Here is a 19,843-nt window from a genome sequence, read left to right on the forward strand (position 1 = left end):
GATCGGGTCATGTGGTCTCACAAGATGGCGACTTCGGTGCTGGGATGTGAGGAGTAAATCTGAGCTACAGACCTGCAGCAAACACACACACACAACACATCTCTCATCATCACACCGCACGTGTGCATTCTCCGTTGCTCGGTGTTCAGTCGGTGGGAGTCAAAGTTTAGCTCGGCGACAGCTTGTGCAGCGTTCCTTCATTGGACAACTCATCAAAACCCTTCGCCTTCAGAAGAATATAGTCATATAATCTGACTCATTCCTTATGGAATAACTGCGGGTGTGAGGATATAAGGCAGATTTTGTGTGTTGTTCAACCCTTTGTCCATCTGAATCACTGACTGCAATGGCCATCCATGTGTTCGGTGAGTCGGTCACGTTTCATTGCTTTTATTGCAAGTTAACATGACAACAGATCACGGTGTGTGATGTGTGTAAAGGCAAACACACACATATATTTGACAGAGATCTCCAGACCCTTTGGGCGCGTGATATTAACACTTCATAACATGATTTATTGTATTATTTCATCAGAGGAAAGTAACAACATTCACTCGGTATAGTATTAGTAGGGTATCAGAACACACAATGAGATCATGTGATCAAAATAAGTTTGGCATCATCATGCAATCTGTCATTGTTCTGGTGTTATTTAAGGAGTTCAGGTTATTCTTCTCTTTTGTTCGTCTTCATCCTCAATATTTGCTTTTGTTGAAGTAGTCACACTATCTATCGTCCTTCATAGCAACAGGTAAATTGAACCAGAACGGGTACACACATGCTGACATGTTCTGTGACTCCATTTTAAATATTGAATTAATATTTAAAGCTCATATTTATTATTTGACTATGGAATATGCGATTTATACATTTCATAAAAAAATATTTGTCACAGCAGGACCATTTCAAATGAACAAAAGGGGGTTCAAATGAATGAAAAGCCATCTAAATGCACACTTGATAACAATTTATACCTGAAGTTGATTCAAAACAAGCTCTTGGACATGTTGTATATCAAATATACATCAGCATATGGCCTCAAGCACTTCATCATGGAGAAAAAATGTGTGCTTATCTTTGGATGAGGAAACCTCCATCCTTCTATTAATATGTAATGCTGAATCATACACACAGATTATCAGGTCTGCTGTGCGAGTGTTATGAGAAGATATGATGTTAAAGGCATAATATGTAAGATTTTTGGATTAAAATATCCAAAAACCGCTAGAACAATGTTATATATTTAGTTGACTTTATTATCCCAAATGTTTCCAATTAAATCCAGAGAAATAAGCGATTTTAACCAGGACACGGACCGTGTGTCGCCTATCAATGACATCATACCCATTACCCTCGATTTCCGGTTTTATTTTCTAGAAACCATGGAAACACCAAAGACGCTTTAATATCTGATGTGTTTTATTTGACAGGGGAGCAACTGTTTGGATCATTGATGGACAGAAACTGATCATTGTTCTCCAGCTCAACACAGTTAGTCTTATTGTTTAAATCTGGTGTTCTTGATTTACGCTTAATATCGATCTAGCTTACAGTGTGAAAAAGCGTAAGCAGGCGCACAGAGTAGCTTTATAATAACTTTTAACACGCTCAAATGTGTGTAATATGATAAACAGCGCTGCATTAACCCACATACACATGAGCAGAAGCGCTCGTCTGGCATAATACATGCTCCGCAAAATCAAGATGTCATCAAGCTACACCTTTGTTTTGAATAAGCGTTGAAAAATTACATATTGTGGCTTTAAACTCTTCTCCGTCACTGTATTACATGTACAGACTCGTACTGCTCTTTATCCAGATGCTTTGAATGTATTCAAACTTGAAGAACCCTTTGTGATTAACATAATAGAGAGATTTTTTTTCTATTTTGGATGTTTCTGTGAAAGGAAGAGGAAGCTGTCAGCGGGTCTTTCCTTGGAGAGAGTGAGAGTGAGTTGTAATGAGCAGCAGGACCGCAGTATTGTGGAGCGGGGCCAGGTTCTTCAGTCGTAATGTGACGGGCCTCTCCCTCTCCTGCGCTCTATTGTTCATCAAGAGCTCACTGCAGGGTCTTTCGACAGGGGTTTCCTGCTAGCATTCATTAATCTTATAATGATCACTTCTTGGAAGAACATCTTCATGTCGGCTTAACAACAAATTCATTCAGAAACGCCAACGAAACTGTATCCTGTGCAAAAAAAAACGTCTGCTCACCAAGACTGCAACATACAGTAAAACTATAATATTGTGAAATGTCTGATTACTATCAGTGTTGAAAACTGTTGTGTTGCTTCATATCTTTGTGGAAACAAAGATACATATTTTTTCAAGATTCTTTGATTAATAGAAAGTTTTTATTAATTTAGGTAAAATATAAATATTTTGTCTTCTCTTTACTAATGTGTACATTTAATGTGTCCTTGCTTGATAAAGGCGTTGATTTATTTATTCTTTAAATCTTTTTAACCCCAAACATTTGAATGGTAGTGTATCATGGTTTGAATGTTGGCCACAATTACTGGCACCCCTATTGAAATTCTTAGGAGTAAAATATCTCTTAAGTATATTCCCATTCATATTTCAGTTTTTAGCACACCAGGGTGACTAGGAACATGAAATTGTCCAGCCATGACTTCTTGTTTCACAGGAGTATGAATATGAGGAACACAAAGGCCAAATTCCTTTAATCATCACCACAATGAGTAAAACCACAGAATATAGTTCAGATGTGCAGCAGAAGATTGTTGAGCGTCACAGAATAGAAAGCGGCTGTGGTAAAACAGCTAAAGTATCGAAAATCCCCATTTCCACCATCAGGGCAATAATTAAGAAGTTATTTCAAGATTTCAAGGTAACTCAAGATGTTCTGAATCTGCCTGGATGAGGACGTGTGTCGTCCTAATGCAGGGTTTGAGTGGAAAAAGGTTCTAGAAGGATGGAGATTTTTTTATCAAACAGCCCCTTCAACACCACATGTTGTTTGGGAGGATTTCAAGAAAACCCTACTCGCTCATCCAAAAACAAACTCCAGTATAATCAGTTGTCACGACCGGAACTTCAGACGGGACCTGGTTCTGGTTCAGATGAGTTTGGTGCAAACAGGGATAAAAAGTCCCCCATGCCCGAATATACCGCTGGATCTTTAATATTGAGGGCCTATTTTTTAGCTGGAGGTCCTGGACATCTTGTTCAGACACACGGCATCATGAATTCTAGCAAATACCAAAAGATAAATCTTCAAAACCTGACGGCCTCTGCTAGAAATCTTATAATGGGCCGTGGTTGGATCATCCATCAGGACAACGGTCCAAAACAAACACACAAATGTGCCACTGAGCACAAAACGAAGCTTCTGCCATGGCCATCCCAGTTCCCGGACCTGAGCCCTGGAGAGAATGAGTGGCTGAACTGAAGAGTATGGATCTGGGAATCTGACGGATCTTGGAGAGATTCAGTATGGAGGAATGATCTCTGATCCTTATTTTGGGAAGAGGGGGTTGCAACTTGCAGTAATTGTGACCAACATGAAGAGAAAAACATTTATAGGGTTATGAGATTTTCCCATTCTTTAAATTGTTTTACTTTCAGTGAAAGGCTAAAAAATTTTTGAATGAAAGATCAAAATTAGAAACAATACAGATTTATTTTCACAGCCACCTTTGCTATTTACCAAGGGTGCCACTATAGCGGAGGGCACTGTATCAAATAAAAGCAGTCTTAGTGAGCATAAGAGGCTTCTTCTTTCAAAAACGTGAACGTTGACAGCCCTAATTAATACTTTTAAATTTACAACTTTAAATTTACATCTGAGCTACTTTTTCAAATAAGTAATGCAACTTTTTCCCCCCATACATTAACTGACAGCTCTGTATTGACTGAAATATATCACATAAATGACAAATATACTTTATGCATTTAATTTCACTTTATTAACCAATTTGCTGCTGACCTTAGAAGATCCACTTCAGCCACACTAATAAGGAAAAATGACTTTAGATAAACTGTTATTGCAGAAGCATGTTGAACTTCTGCTTTTTTCTTCTTCAGTGCCCTATAATGTACAGGTGTGAATTTGCATTTCTTTCAGCCTGAGGCTTATTAATTTGACTTTTGGTGTGAAAGGGCCTTCACATTTGCCAAAAATAGAACAACAAACAAGCAAGCCCACAAAAAGTAACACGAAAGTAATGTACTGCATTACTTTCCATAAAAAGCAAATAAGTAACGCATTACTTTTAAAAGTAACAGTCCCCAACACTATACACTGTAAAAAAAAAAAGGCAAATTTTGAACTTTTGCAGTACAATCGACTTGGATGTTTAAGTTATTTCAACTTAAATAATGTTAAACTGACTTTAAAAAATGAGTCACTTCTTGTATAACTAATAAAAACAACGTTTCTTAACTTATTTTGATGAGTTAAAACAAAGTAAAAACATAAGTTGTCTTAACTTATTGAACATATAATTTTTTACAGTGTAGTTTTACACATTCATACAAACACTGCCATTCATAAGTTTAGGATCAGTAAGATTTGTTTGTAAAAGATGTCTCTTCTGCTCACAGAGGCTGCATTTATTTGATTAAAATACAGTGATATTGTGAAATATGATTTCAATGTAAAACAGCTGTTTTCTGTGTGAATATATAATAATAATATATAATGTATTCCCGATGAAAGCTGAATTCATCATCATTACTCCAGTCTACACGATCCTTCAGAAATCATTCTCATATGAGGATTTGATGATCAACAAACATTTATGATTATTATCAATGTTGAAAACTTCATATTTCTGTAGAAATGGATGCATTTTATTTTTCAGGAGTTGATGAATAGAAAGTTCAACAGTTTTATCTGTCTTTTGTTACATTAAACATGAGCATTCAAAAATTTAAGGAACTGTTTATTTTATATTTAACTAAATATTTAAAAGAAACGCACACAACCGTTTTCAACACTGATAATATTTAGAAATGTTTCTTGAATCGTCAAATCATGCTGGAAATTCTGTGTGTGTGTTTTTAAGCGATTAATCATTTTGACTGCACTAAATAATATAATCTAATGAATTCCAAATAAAATGAATATAACAGTAATAAACAAAAGGTTTTAGTACAAAAAAAGTTATAATCTTTAACAAAAATAATATAAAAACTGCAAATCCTCCTGTTGTCCAACAGATGGCAGTCTCACACCATCAACACACACAGACACACGTGAGGCTCATGTGTAATGTACTAGTGAAGTTGCTCTCTCTCACACACACACACACACACACACACACACACACACACACACACACACACACACACACACACACACAGGTCACTCACACACCGCTGTTGGGGAATTTTGCTGTTTCCTTCTAGTTACAGTAGATGTGCAATATTTATCTAGCTCTTGGAGATTACATTTACTTCATAATGAAGATGTAAACATGAATTCTTTTTTTCTTTTTTTTGCCACAATGTCTTTATTTATTTTCACTTTTTAACACCTTGAATACAGCCTTTTACATTCCTGTACATGCTTTCGAATTCCATACAATCATGGGATTGCTGCATCAAAAAAAAAAAGGAGAAAAACAGAAAAAATAAAAAATAAATAAAACTAACAAACACAAAAACAACAACACTCTAAACAAAAATGTTCCCTCTGTTTTAGTTCAAGGTCATCTATTCTAGATTGACTATTATACTCACACAAATTGCAAAAATAAATATATATGTTGAAGGATTTATAAATTCTGCAAGGTTGGAACCACAGAGTCCACAGAGATTAATGTTCCACTTCTTCATCTGTTAAATGCAAATCCTTAATATAATTAATAAAGGGGCTCCATATGTTTTCAAATATATGCTGTTTAGCCTTTTTTTTTAGTAAGTGATTTTTTCTAAGGGAAGGCTTGACAGCATGTAAACATGAATTCTACTCGCATTTCTTTTTAAATGTGTCATTTTCATGCATTTGCACTTGTTTAATTGAATGTCTCTTATTTCTCTCAGATAACGATGAGTACAGACCTCCTGTTTGGAAATCCTATTGTAAGTTTATTTTATAATACAGACAAATAAAAGTGCAAAAAAGTGAACATTATTCTAGTTGAGAAGTAAATTAAGTTTCTTATGGAGAATACAGCTAATGGAAAGTTTTTCCATCTCCATCGGTAATATAGAAATATGCATTTAGATAGAGATGATTTTAAAAATACTTAATACATTACATAATTCGTATATGTGTGTGTGTGTAATGTTGTCCCCTTGTCCTGTTGTGTTGTAATAGTGTACCAGCTCCAGCAGGAGGCGCCGCATCCACGCAGAGTCACGTGCACGTCTGAGGTGAGTGTGAATATCAGCCAATAAACGGAGAGGATTGTAATGTAATGTCTTTTAATGGGTGTATACGTGTGTAAGACTTTTAAGCATACAGATGTCTCCGAAGACTTGAAATGGGTTTAGTGAGCCTCCAAGCGCCCCCTGGTGGACGACACATTCATGGCTTCTACACACTAGCTATCTTATTATTTCAGCATGGGCTACTCCGCTCAGTGGTGCTTCTGTTGACCCACGTCCTGTGCTTTTAGCTCAGTAACAACCCTCACTTCATATAGTTTGTTGATATTTCTGTGCGTGGTGAATCTTTTGGGATCAGTTGGAATATTATTTAGGTCACCCATGTTGGTTGATTTCCACATGCATGTGTTAATTGCACGGCGGTCTAGACTCGCGGTACCCTCCAGAGGCGAGACGCAGTGTAAACTCGCTGGGACGCTCCATTAGTCAGGCAGATCGCGGTGGCAGTAATTAAGGAGCGAGATGCTGCTGTTGAATTATTCATCTTCTGTATCATGATAATCTTGTGTTTGTGCAAACGGCCTCCGGTCCAGTGCTGCGTTTAGAGACGGGTCCAACCACTGAATCTCTCACAGTCTGCAGGGGTTTATGAACGCTTCCTCACAGATGAACATCAGTTATGAAATCTGATGGTCACTGTTAGCTGCTGTTTGCTAGATTTTGCTTAAAGGGGGGGTGAAACACTCAGTTTCAGTCAGTGTCATGTCAATCTTGAGTACCTATAGAGTAGCATTGCATCCTGCATATCTCCGAAAAGTCTTTATTTTTTTTAATAATTATATAAGAAAGATGCGCTGTTCCGAGTCTTTCCGAAAAAAGCCGAGCGGGTGGGGGCGTGTCGTGTGAGCGGAGCTAAATAATGACGTGTGCAGCAGTGTGTTGAGTCGAGTCCGTCATCCCTAACAGCGGGAAAAAAACGTCCCCAGAGCAGGACGTCTGTATGTGGTAAGTTACAAGTTATACACTAACTATATAATATGCTTAGCGGCTTGTGTTATTTACATATTTATACTTGAATTATATCGTCGTATTTTTGTCTTTGAAGGTGTACATGTGGGAAGTGCAGTTGTGCACGTGTGTGTGTGTGTTTACGCGTGGTTTGTGTAGACAGTAAGCGGACTAAAAAAAACACAGACATTTGAAGCAGTCTAACTCACCGCCTGCGGTTCTAACGTTGGGACCTTTATCGTTGGGACTGCTCCATCCTTCAGCATTAGGCGATTGGGAAAATCCGGCGTCGAGCTGGGCCTTGTTTATGAAACAGTCGGCACCGAAATGCAGCGAACAGATATAAACATTCGCGCAACTCAGTTGCTGATCCGGAAAAGCAAATTACATCCACTGTTGCCTTACCGCGGGGTTTTGGAGAATCTGTGCAGGACTGTCTTGGTCTGGCAACCAAAAACGCACTTTTTTGGTGACATTATGTGCTATGTGTAATTGTCACCTGTCCAGCATCCTACAAGCCAGCGCTTTGATGGGCGTAGGCTGTTGCTTTCGCTCTCTCCCTCGCTCTCTCTCACGCTCTTCCGGTAGAATTGTCCGTAAGGCCCATACAAGGAAATTCCGCCCCCATTAACGTCAAAGGGGACGCATGATCGCAAAAAACTTGCCGAAACTTATGACTAACCGGAAGTAGTATTTTTGACAAAGAAATACTCCCATCAAACGTCCACCTTAACTTTTGAAACTTTGTCCATGTTTAGTATGGGATTCCAAGTCTTTAACAGTGTAAAAAGATCAGTATGCATGAAACAGCATTTCACCCCCCCTTTAATAATATTAAGAGTAAAAGTTTTTATAAATTTATAGTAACATAAATTTATAGTAAAGCAGAATTTATAAATCCTTCAACATATATTTTTATTTTTGCAATTTGTGTGAGTATAATAGTCAATCTAGAATAGATGACCTTGAACTAAAACAGAGGGAACATTTTTGTTTAGAGTGTTGTTGTTTTTGTGTTTGTTAGTTTTATTTATTTTTTATTTTTTCTGTTTTTCTCCTTTTTTTTCTTGATGCAGCAATCCCATGATTGTATGGAATTCGAAAGCATGTACAGGAATGTAAAAGGCTGTATTCAAGGTGTTAAAAAGTGAAAATATATAAAAACATTGTGGCAAAAAAAGAAAAATAAGAATTCATGTTTACATCTTCATTATGAAGTAAATGTAATCTCCAAGAGCTAGATAAATTAATATTAAGCAAAATAATCTGCCAATGGGGTGAGAAAAATAATCTTAATTCAAACAGAAAACAAGATTATTTTGCTTACCCCATTGGCAGATTATTTTGCTTATTTTAATCAAAAACTCTCTTCATTTTGAGTAATTTCTTCCCAAAACAATACATTTTTTAAATGTTTCTTAATGTAAGAACTTTTAGATATTTTGACTAGAAACAAGACAAAAATACTAAGTAAGAAAAGCATTTTTTGCAGTGTGTTTGTTTCGTCAGTAGAACCCAAATGAAGATTTATATCTCTAATCGTTGCTCATATAAAGCATGTTAAAGCAGATAAACATCAAATTTTCATTTTTGGGTGAACTATCCCTTTATTGATAATATGTTGGTATTCATAATATTTTTTATTATTTTATTTATCCATTTTTCTGTACTGGAAAATGACAATGGTTTTTTAATTTTTTTAAATATGTTTTTATCTTCACAAATGAAACCGATTGATCCTCAGTGAAAATGACTATAGCACAATAATTGTTTTTTCTTTGATTATTTAAATCAGCAGAAATTATAGGTGTCAAAACAAATATCGATCTATCGATCTATCTATCTATCTATCTATCTATCTATCTATCTATCTATCTATCTATCTATCTATCTATCTATCTATCTATCTATCTATCTATATTCATTCATTCATTCATTCATTCATTCATTCATTCATTCATTCATTCATTCATTCATTCATTCATTCATTCATTCATTCATTCATTCATTCATTTATTTAGAATTAAGTTATGAAAAACATCTCACCCCAAAATGAAAACACCAATATTTTGTACTTATTTTTACTTGCGTATGTATTTTATTGTTGAACAGAGGTGTTGTTTATGCTTAGTTCAATGCCTTAAAGGGGGGGTGAAATGCTGTTTCATGCATACTGATCTTTTTACACTGTTAAAGACTTGGAATCCCATACTAAACATGGACAAAGTTTCAAAAGTTAAGGTGGACGTTTGATGGGAGTATTTCTTTGTCAAAAATACTACTTCCGGTTAGTCATAAGGTTCGGCAAGTTTTTTGCGATCATGCGTCCCCTTTGACGTTAATGGGGGCGGAATTTCCTTGTATGGGCCTTACGGACAATTCTACCGGAAGAGCGTGAGAGAGAGAGAGAGGGAGAGGGAGAGAGCGAAAGTAACAGGCTACGCCCATCAAAGCGCTGGCTTGTAGGCTGCGCTGCACAGGTGATGTGCACTATTAACAATGACATCAAAAAGTGCGTTTTTGGTTGCCAGACCAAGACAGTCCTGTACAGATTGCCAAAAACCCCACGTTAAGGCAACAGTGGATGTAATTTGCTTTTCCGGATCAGCAACTGAGTTGCGCGAATGTTTATATCTGTTCGCTGCATTTCGGTGCCGACTGTTTCATAAACAAGGCCCAGCTCGACGCCGGATTTTCCGATCGCCTAATGCTGAATGATGGAGCAGTCCCAACGATAAAGGTCCCAACGTTAGAACCGCGGGCGGTGAGTTAGACTGCTTCAAATGTCTGTGTTTTTGCCTATGCTCATCAAGTAGCCCAAACATGATCACGTATAGTTAATTGATCAATGGAGCATGCGATGTGTAGTGCGTGTACATTTGTTTAGCTGGCCACTATATGTGTAACTTTATGTTTGTGTATTGTAAAAGCACTCCAAACAACAATACACAAAGAGTGGGGAAATATGTTGAACTAAATAAGCGCGCTTCTTCATTCAAATGCGCTACTATTCCGTGTCTTTCTATGTAAACACTAACTTAGCCTGCCGTGCAAAACCAGTCCGCTTAATAACGTTACAATTGTCTACACAAACCACGCGTAAACACACACACACACACACGTGCACAACTGCACTTCTCACATGTACACCTTCAAAGACAAAAATACGACGATATAATTCAAGTATAAATATGTAAATAACACAAGTCGCTAAGCATATTATATAGTTAGTGTATAACTTGTACCACATAGAGAAGTCCTGCTCTAGTCATTTTTGCTGCTGCTCCTGTTCAACTTCAGCCTCTGGGTCTGATTCCGGATCATAGATGTATGGCTGTATCTGATTAAAAGCCATATTTTTATTTTGAATAAAGTTTTTCCCGCTGTTAGGGATGACACAGCTTTACGACGCACTCAACACAATAACAGCGGCGAGCACACGTCATTATTTAGCTCCGCTCACACGATACGCCCCCACCCGCTCGGCTTTTTCAGAAAGACTCGGAACAGCGCATCTTTCTTATATAATTATTAAAAAAATAAAGACTTTTCGGAGATATGAAGGATGCAATGCTACTCTATAGGTACTCAAGATTGACATGACACTGACTGAAACTGAGTGTTTCACCCCCCCTTTAACTAATTGATTTGTTAATGTGAGTAGATGCATTAATATTTGTGAGTGAAGATGAACTAATGCTGAACAGAGGTGTTGTTAATGGTTAGTTCATGTAAAATAATGCATTAACTAATGTTAACCAATACAACATTATTGTACAGTGTTACTGAAATACTTTTTTGTACTGTAATATGTCTAAATCATCATACAGTGCAGATAGTCATGTCTCATATGTCAGATTTTTAGGCTTTTGACTAAACATGAGCGAGACCGCAAGACCCATATGTAAATAATATACAGATGTGGCATTTATGTCACGTTTTTGTTCATAACTTCATGCTCCATGCTCCGCCACATCATTATTTACAGCAGATTCTCACGATTACAATGAGTCCAAAATCAACATAATCCATTTCGTTGGTCACAAGATATTCCTCACAGAGTTACGACACATCTATGGGCGTGAATTTCATCTAACAGTTGGAATAGTAAACAAAAAAAAGCTTAAGGGCAATTTTCGTAGGGGACACAAATAATGCAGCTAAAATTGTTCTTGTAAGGATGTGTGGTGGACTGAAAAATGATCTTATGTCAGTTTCAGTTCTGGCCAACAGCAATAGTTGTTTAAATATGAGTTCTCATAGGTTCACCACGCGGTGATATAATTATTATATGATCCTGCTTCTTCCACATAGCATCGAGCGCAACTTAACCCAGTGGTAGATCTACAATATTATATGTAATAATTATATATGTCCCAATGTAATGAAAAAAGTGTATGTAAAAAGTGTTCTATCAAACGATAGATATTCCAATACTTTGGAGTTATGAATCTTTACTTTTGTGTAATGCTGCTCAGAAAAAAATCTACTCGAATACCTTCAGGGCTTAAAGGTTTAAAAACACACAAAACATTCAAAGCACTCCTTTATGGCTGCTGTAACACTAACATTATATGACGTTTTAGTGTGACTGTGTGTTATATATATTTTGATGTTCTCGTTGATCATAAAGAATATGCAGAAAACCATATGCTGCAGTGAGTCTTAAAGCCACAGACGTGTGTGTGTTTTTAATAAGATGTTGATCTGCTGACGGTGGGATGGGGTCTCCTGCTGTTCGCACAATTCAGCAGGTATTTTACACACACACACACACCCCTCGGCCCGCCTCAGCTGACTGGACGTCTTCTTAATTAATGGTCTTAAATTAACTAACTATCTTAATTAACATTAAACAGATGCACACTGCTCTTCATGTTTATCTCGAGGGCTTCTTAAGGACTCGTTCTGGACCGCTCGTTGCTCTGGGCTGCTGGCCATTATCTGCTCCTGTAAAGCGCATCAGTCCTGTGCGGGGGGGTTATTGTGGCAAGAGGTTTAACCCTGTCTAATCCCCTTCAAAAGGCCCCATCATTTTATTTTATTTTATTTCATTCAGAACATGTAAATCAGTGGGCAGAGTCCTTAAACACACACACACACACACACACACACACACACACACTCTGGACACTTCAAAAAGTGTTCGGCTTTTCTGTTTATTAAGAGTCACGATGACAGAAAGTGCTTTTGCTTCAGGACTCTGATTTTACATTAGACATAAGTGGTGACCTTAGTGGCCTGCCTAATTTTAAACCCATAACCCGTTCTCATCGTAATCTAGGTCATCATATCTCTCACCTTGCACACTTTTGTTCTTGGCTTTTCTCTGTTAAGTGTTCAGTCTACAGGAAATGGTGAAATTGTGAAGGTTTTCTGCTTAAATTAACAGAACAAGATAATTATTTGTGTGACCCAGTTGTTTTGGTTTCCTAGAAGTAAAAAATGTTTTCATTAATGCAAATATTTAATCAGCCAATCACATGACAGCAACTTTCGCATGCAGGCCTGGTGAAGATGATCTGCGTAATTCAAACTGGGCATCAGAACGGGTCATAAAGGTGATTTGAGTGTCTTTGAACGTGGCGTGATTGTTGGTCTGAATATTTCAGGAGCTGCTGATCTACTGGGATTTTCACACACAGCCATCTCTAGGGTTTACAGAGAATAGTGTGAAAAATAGAAAATATCCAGTGAGTGGCAGTTCTGCATAGGGCTGGGGGATTTGACCTAAAATCTCAATTCATTGAACATTTATCCTCAATTACAATTAATGAACGATTATTTAGCTTTTTTTGCTTTCTGTTTTGTGCCCTTATAGTTCTCTGACATGGTTTTTAGGCCTACTGTAAATAGGACTGGGTATAGAGTTTTCTGACTTTTTAGGTACCGAAGGTTTTGTCGTTCGATATCAAATTTCGATAGCTAAGGAGTTAATCTTGTCAACAGCATGCAGCATGATTGGCTATGGTGGAAAAAATATTCGTTTACGGCGGTTACGCCCGGGGAGACGCGGCTCACACGTGAGGCTGTAGTGTGTAACCCCATCTGTGGCACATTACGGCTCAGAGACGGCCACCGGATCTGATGGCGTCCACTAGTCAATGCTTCGGTTTATACCAGCCGCGGCCAAACATGGAAACGTGAGAAACCAGAAGGAGTATTTTTGACACAGAATAATCCATCAAACGTCCAACTAAGTGTTTGAAACTTTTTCTATGTTTAGGATGGGAATCCAAGTCTTTAACAGTGTAAAAAGCTCAGTATGCATGAAATTTACTGGAGGCGTATCGTGTGGGCGGAGCTAAAGAATGACGAGCGCACAAAGTGGTGACATCAAGCGTGGAGAAGAAAACGCTACCCAAATTCAGCTAATACAGATATTGATCCAGAATCAGATCCGGAGGCTGAAATAAATTGAACAGGAGAAACAGCAGCAGCAGGACGTCTGTCTCTGTGGTATGGACTGTATTTAGTGGCCTGTCAACATTTGTGTGTCTTTACTCGCAGTTTATGAGGACATGATTCGGTTTATGGACTATTGTATGCGACTAAACCTTAGCACTCCCCTACCGGGAGAAGAGCCCGTACGGCCCATACAAGGACCTTCCGCTCTATCGACGTCAAGCCGACCCATACTCGAAAAAACTTTCCGAAACTTGTGAGAAACCAGAAGGAGTATTTTTAACACAGAAATACTCCATCAAACGTCCAACATTAGTTTTTGAAACTTTGTCTATGTTTAGGATGGGAATCCAAGTCTTTAACAGTGTAAAAAGCTCAGTATGCATGAAACAGCATTATAACCCCCCCTTTAATAAGGTTGAACCGTTATTTAATTTGTTTTTAATGGATTTTTATATTTTATTACTTTATTTTCTGTACCTGAAAACTACCTAAACTACTGCGTCTTTGTTCTATTGTATTTATTTGTTTGTGTTATTGCTTGTAGTTTAATTTTTTGTTCTTTTTTTATTAAACTTGTTCACTTGTCTTTGATAATCTTACAATTTATACAAGTTAGTAGTTTTAGTTGTGGTATCGAAACTAGAATCGAGAATCTGTATCTAAAATGTTCAATGTCATAACCTTATTTTTTACAATTCATGGGTCAATAACAATAACTATTATTCATTTATTACTTTTTTTGTGGTGGGGCCAGTGATAATTAAATTATTGAATCGAGAAACGAATCAAATTGAGATCTTGTGAATCAGAATCGAACCGGGACGTCTGTACTGATACACAGCCTTACTCAAATATCCTCCACAGTCACCAGATCTCAATCCAATGGAGCAGCTTTGGGATGTGCTGGAACGGGAGATCCATGAATGTGCATCCTACAAATCTGCATGATGCTCTCATGCCAATATCGAGCAAAATCTCCTCCATATTGAAACAAAAACCTTGTTGAATCTATGATCTGGAGATCTAAGTCAGTTCTGAAGACAAAAGGGGGATGAACACGGTACTAGCACTATGTACCTAATAACGTGGCCGGTGAGTGTATGTAAAAAGTCAAATCCATCCCAAAAAAGGAACCAGTTATGCTTTTAGTTTTATCTCTGGCTGTTTATTTGTGAAGAAAATATTTATATGATTTTCCTTAATATATGTGACTCAGAATCACAGACTGCCCACCATGTAAGAGTTCAAGAAATAAGCCGCCCCCTCACAGATGCTGCGGTCGTGCTGCTTTCATTAACTGTGTCTGAACCGTTCAGGGTTTGTTTTCACCCCATTATCAGATTTCATTAGCACTGCTGAGCGAGTGTGTCCTTTCTTGCCGTAATTGGATTATGTATCGCATCAAGCTTCAGCTCCCATCGTCAGATTTATCATGATTAATCAGTGACCATATTGTTACTAAATATTAGTGTGTGTGTTTTTTTTTTTAAATTACCCCATTGGCCCGATTACTTGAATAAAACAGTTGTCTAATTCTTACAGTAATTAGTTTGCAAGAGATAAGAGATGTTTTAATCCTCAGTTGTCCTAAGCAATAAGGAGAGAGAACAATCTTTACTGTAAAAATCTCAACCTCAACATACTCATTTTATGAGGAAACTGGGGTGTGTTTTAGCTCTGATGTAGAGAGTAGGTGAAGCGTCTGGCCTTTGAGGATGACCTCAGCTGTGTGTGTGTGTGTGTGTGTGTGTGTGTGTGTGTGTGTGTGTGTGTGTGTGTGTGTGTGTGTGTGTGTGTTGTAGCTCTGTAAATGAATTGTGTTGTGCTTCAGGAGCTCAGTGTGTCATCTCATTGCTGATCTGTGTTCCTGCAGAGATTCCTGTTCATTACGACTGAAGCCGCGACCTGTCTGTCCTACAGACCAGCGGCCCGCTCGTCTCTCACAGCGCTCACCAAATCAAAGAGTTAGATCTGATATGAGGGGATTTCTTTGGAGTTATCAAGAATGTGCATTCATGTGTGACGGAAGAACCCAACCTTCATTCCCTGTGTGAGAGAGAGCCTTGTGTAATTCTCTCTTAGGGTGCTTTCAAACTTGGTTTTGATTGCCTGAACCGAACCCGAGTTCGATTGCTCCCCCGCCCCGCTGGACTGTGTTCATATTATATTATTTGGGTCTGAACCAGGGTTCGTTTGCGTCATCAAAAGAGCAGCTGTTTACCCGGTTGCAACAGCGAGCGTGAAGGCAGCGAAATGTATAGCGTTGCTCCCGTCACTTTTATATTTTTGTTTTTGAACAGTTGGTTTTGTTACTAAAGCTTCAGTATGTAATGGCACTTATATCTGCCGCAAATGCACTGCAAATGCTGTAAAGAACGGCGAAGACGAGCAGAGATGAGAGATCCAGCTCTCTGCTTGCAGTATGTCAGTCACAATCAAAAAATGAGTGAAACAAACACAAAACACACTTTTTATCAAATCGTCATTAATAGCTCTTCACATCCACGATTTAGTACGATTGCGTTCACATCAGTTGTACCAGAGTTCACATGAACCGAACCCCAGACCACCGTTTTAAGCGGACTCGGGTACGGTTCGCACACCCGAGTTCTGAAGATCGCGCTCACATCCTCCAAAGCAACCAAACTCTGACGTCAATCGAACCCGGGTGTGCACTAAAAGTGCTAGTGTTAGAGCATGTGCTTCAGAACCATTGTGTGTGTGTGGGATAAGACCACCCCCTTTTTATGACCAATGATGTTGGACCCACCCACTTTTACTGTCTTTAATTCAGCACGTCTGTTTACCTACCCCTAACTGAGAAACACGTATTATTAAACACGTTAGACACTTTATTTCCTCTTTTCTAATATTTTCTAAAAAAAAAATTTGAAAATAAATGCCTTTCCGAGCTGATATGTAATCAGAAAAGGGAGTAGAGCAAGATTTGAACCTCTGATCAGTTCGCGTCAACTTGATGCCATGGCGTCTTACCCCTACACTATAGCCAAGGTTACTAACTCTGTGATTTACCTTATTTTGTCTGGCCCAATCTAGTAAATGGTGGTATATTTGTATTTAATTTAAATAGGGCATCTAATGTTACTCCATAAACAAAAAAAGTGTGAGAGAGAGGACCCACCCAGTTTTTATTTGCTTCAGATGTGTGTGTGAAAGCACCCTTAGAGGAGATTCAAGAGCAGGATCACAATGTGTGTAACCGTGCCTATACAGTCAAGGCATTCATGGTGAATGATTGTGCACCTTTTCTAACTTTTGCACAGAAATACTGACATGCTTTAAACCTTGAACATTTGTATCGTGCTTAAAGGGATAGTTCACCCTAAAATGAAAATGCAAAATAATTTCAATAAATGAAATTATCCTCATGTCTTTCCAAATCCCTAATACTTTCATTAATCTTCGGAACATAAATTACGATCTTTTTAATGAAATATGAGAGCATTCTGTAACTCCACAGCTACGAAACTAACACTTTGATGCTTCAAAACGTTCATAAAGAGAATGGTAAACCTCAATAAACCTCACTGGTTCTTGCTGAAGCTCAAACGTGCTGCGTAACACAAGAAAGAATCTCATTGGTTCTTGCTGAAGCTCAAACGTGCTGCGTAACAAAAGAAAGAAACTCATTGGTTCTTGAGGAAGCTCAAACGTGCTGCGTAACAAAAGAAAGAATCTCATTGGTTCTTGCTGAAGCTCAAACGTGCTGCGTAACACAAGAAAGAATCTCATTGGTTCTTGCTGAAGCTCAAACGTGCTGCGTAACACAAGAAAGAATCTCATTGGTTCTTGCTGAAGCTCAAACGTGCTGCGTAACAAAAGAAAGAATCTCATTGGTTCTTGAGGAAGCTCAAACGTGCTGCGTAACAAAAGAAAGAATCTCATTGGTTCTTGAGGAAGCTCAAACATGCTGCGTAACAAAATAAAGAATCTCATTGGTTCTTGAGGAAGCTCAAACGTGCTGCGTAACACAAGAAAGAATCTCATTGGTTCTTGAGGAAGCTCAAACGTGCTGCGTAACACAAGAAAGAATCTCATTGGTTCTTGAGGAAGCTCAAACGTGCTGCGTAACACAAGAAAGAATCTCATTGGTTCTTGAGGAAGCTCAAACGTGCTGCGTAACAAAAGAAAGAATCTCATTGGTTCTTGAGGAAGCTCAAACCTGCTGCGTAACAAAAGAAAGAATCTCATTGGTTCTTGAGGAAGCTCAAACGTGATGCGTAACACAAGAAAGAATCTCATTGGTTCTTGCTGAAGCTCAAACGTGCTGCGTAACAAAAGAAAGAATCTCATTGGTTCTTGAGGAAGCTCAAACGTGCTGCGTAACACAAGAAAGAATCTCATTGGTTCTTGAGGAAGCTCAAACGTGATGCGTAACACAAGAAAGAATCTCATTGGTTCTTGCTGAAGCTCAAACGTGCTGCGTAACAAAAGAAAGAATCTCATTGGTTCTTGAGGAAGCTCAAACGTGCTGCGTAACAAAAGAAAGAATCTCATTGGTTCTTGAGGAAGCTCAAACGTGATTCGTAACAGGAGAATGAACCTCATTGGTTCTCACACGTCAAGCGAACATGCTTGAGCTTCCGTCTTCCTCAACTGATGTGCAAGTTGATGAATGTGAATAAAAGCCTAAATTAAATCTGTTCATTATATAAAGCGATCGAGTCTCTTTAGATATTTTGGACTAAACCGCTCAAGTCATCTGGATTCGTTTTACGATCTCTTTATGAACTTGAAGCGTCGAAGTGGTAGTTGCGTTAGCTGTCAATGGAGGGAGAGAAAGCTCTCAGATTTCGTCAAAAATATCTTCATTTGTGTCCTGAAGATGATTTAAAGTCTTGCAGGTTTTGAACAACATGAGGACAATTAATGTATTTTTTTTTTGCACATGGTTTTCCTCGTTCAGTTTTAGGGGTTTAACATGCTGACTGTGTGGTTTGAGCAGTTCACCATGTCCGCATCTGGCTCAGATAGGGCCGTCAATGTTAATTCATTCATGGTAAATGCGACATGTTTGGCGTGCCATTAGCTGCAGGACTCGGCCCCAACCATGTTTTACATTTTAGTCTGGCTTTAATCGAACAAAGCCATTTATTTAGTTGAATGTTTTAGTTTTTTTGACCTACAATAATTTTAAGCTCAACATCTTTAGCTGTAATATAACTGCACATGTGAATATACTTATTTTCAAAAAAGATTATGGAAATAATCTAGCATAACGTGAACTGATGAATTGTGCATGTTAGGAGCAGGGACATTTATTCAAACAAATGGGGCCAATTTTGGTGTGCGGTTTTTCCTGATTTCTCAAATGGGAAAGACACAAATGTAATGAAATTAACATTATAAATGAGGTGAGAAATGGGGTGAAAATGTGTGAAACAATTGGCTCATTTTTCTATTGTCAGCTGGTCATTGCTGATATTAGCATTTAAAGATGCTGATAGAGAAACCCAGACAGAAATCAGACGCTCTCATTCTTCATACTGAAAATACTGCACACTCAGCACAAACACACACACACACACACACACACACACACACACACACACACACACACACACACACACACACACACACACACACACACACACACACACACACACACACAGGCCCTTTGACGGTTAAACTCTGGCTTTCAGTGATTGATTAGCTCTATCGTGTTGCTGATTCCCATCATTAGCTGGTTTTATTACCCTGTCGGTCATCTCACCTACAACCCGCTTCACACACACATAAACACACAACCTTGCTTTACAAAACACTTTTCTGCCTTTATTCTCATCAGGAAACAATGTTATTCCATCCCACATCCCATTTACCCAGAAACGTTCAGTCATTCACCGGCTGACACTTGTGATTGTCTGCATGTTGTGTTTCATTACGCTTTAAAGCAGAATTGGTTGGTTTATTCCTCTTGGATGTAGATATGTCAGGGGTGATATGTTTCTTGTATTCTGACTTTTGCATTGGGTAGCACCTTTTGTTTTTCTCATGTCAGTTTTAAAAGTTTACATTTATATTTTACTCATAGTACAAGAGGCATCCTTGTGAAACTCCACACACAGTTCACTCTGCCCTGCGTTTGTGTTTTCCTGTAAGACATGAA

The 19,843-nt window shown here is 38.2% G+C and overlaps 1 protein-coding gene across 1 annotated transcript in view; it reads left to right on the top strand.

Annotated features, from left to right (window-relative positions):
• Positions 1–19,843, top strand: part of chn1 (chimerin 1) — an 82,049-nt gene continuing 62,206 nt past the window's right edge. Inside the window, exons 1-3 of the mRNA XM_067443159.1 lie at positions 1–365; positions 6,010–6,048; positions 6,287–6,342. Coding sequence (XP_067299260.1) covers positions 347–365; positions 6,010–6,048; positions 6,287–6,342 — 114 coding nt within the window. The 5' untranslated portion in view covers positions 1–346. The remainder of the gene's footprint in view (positions 366–6,009; positions 6,049–6,286; positions 6,343–19,843) is intronic.

The sequence above is a fragment of the Pseudorasbora parva genome, chromosome 5 (assembly GCF_024679245.1).
Source record: "Pseudorasbora parva isolate DD20220531a chromosome 5, ASM2467924v1, whole genome shotgun sequence".
Classification (NCBI taxonomy): Eukaryota; Metazoa; Chordata; class Actinopteri; order Cypriniformes; family Gobionidae; genus Pseudorasbora; species Pseudorasbora parva.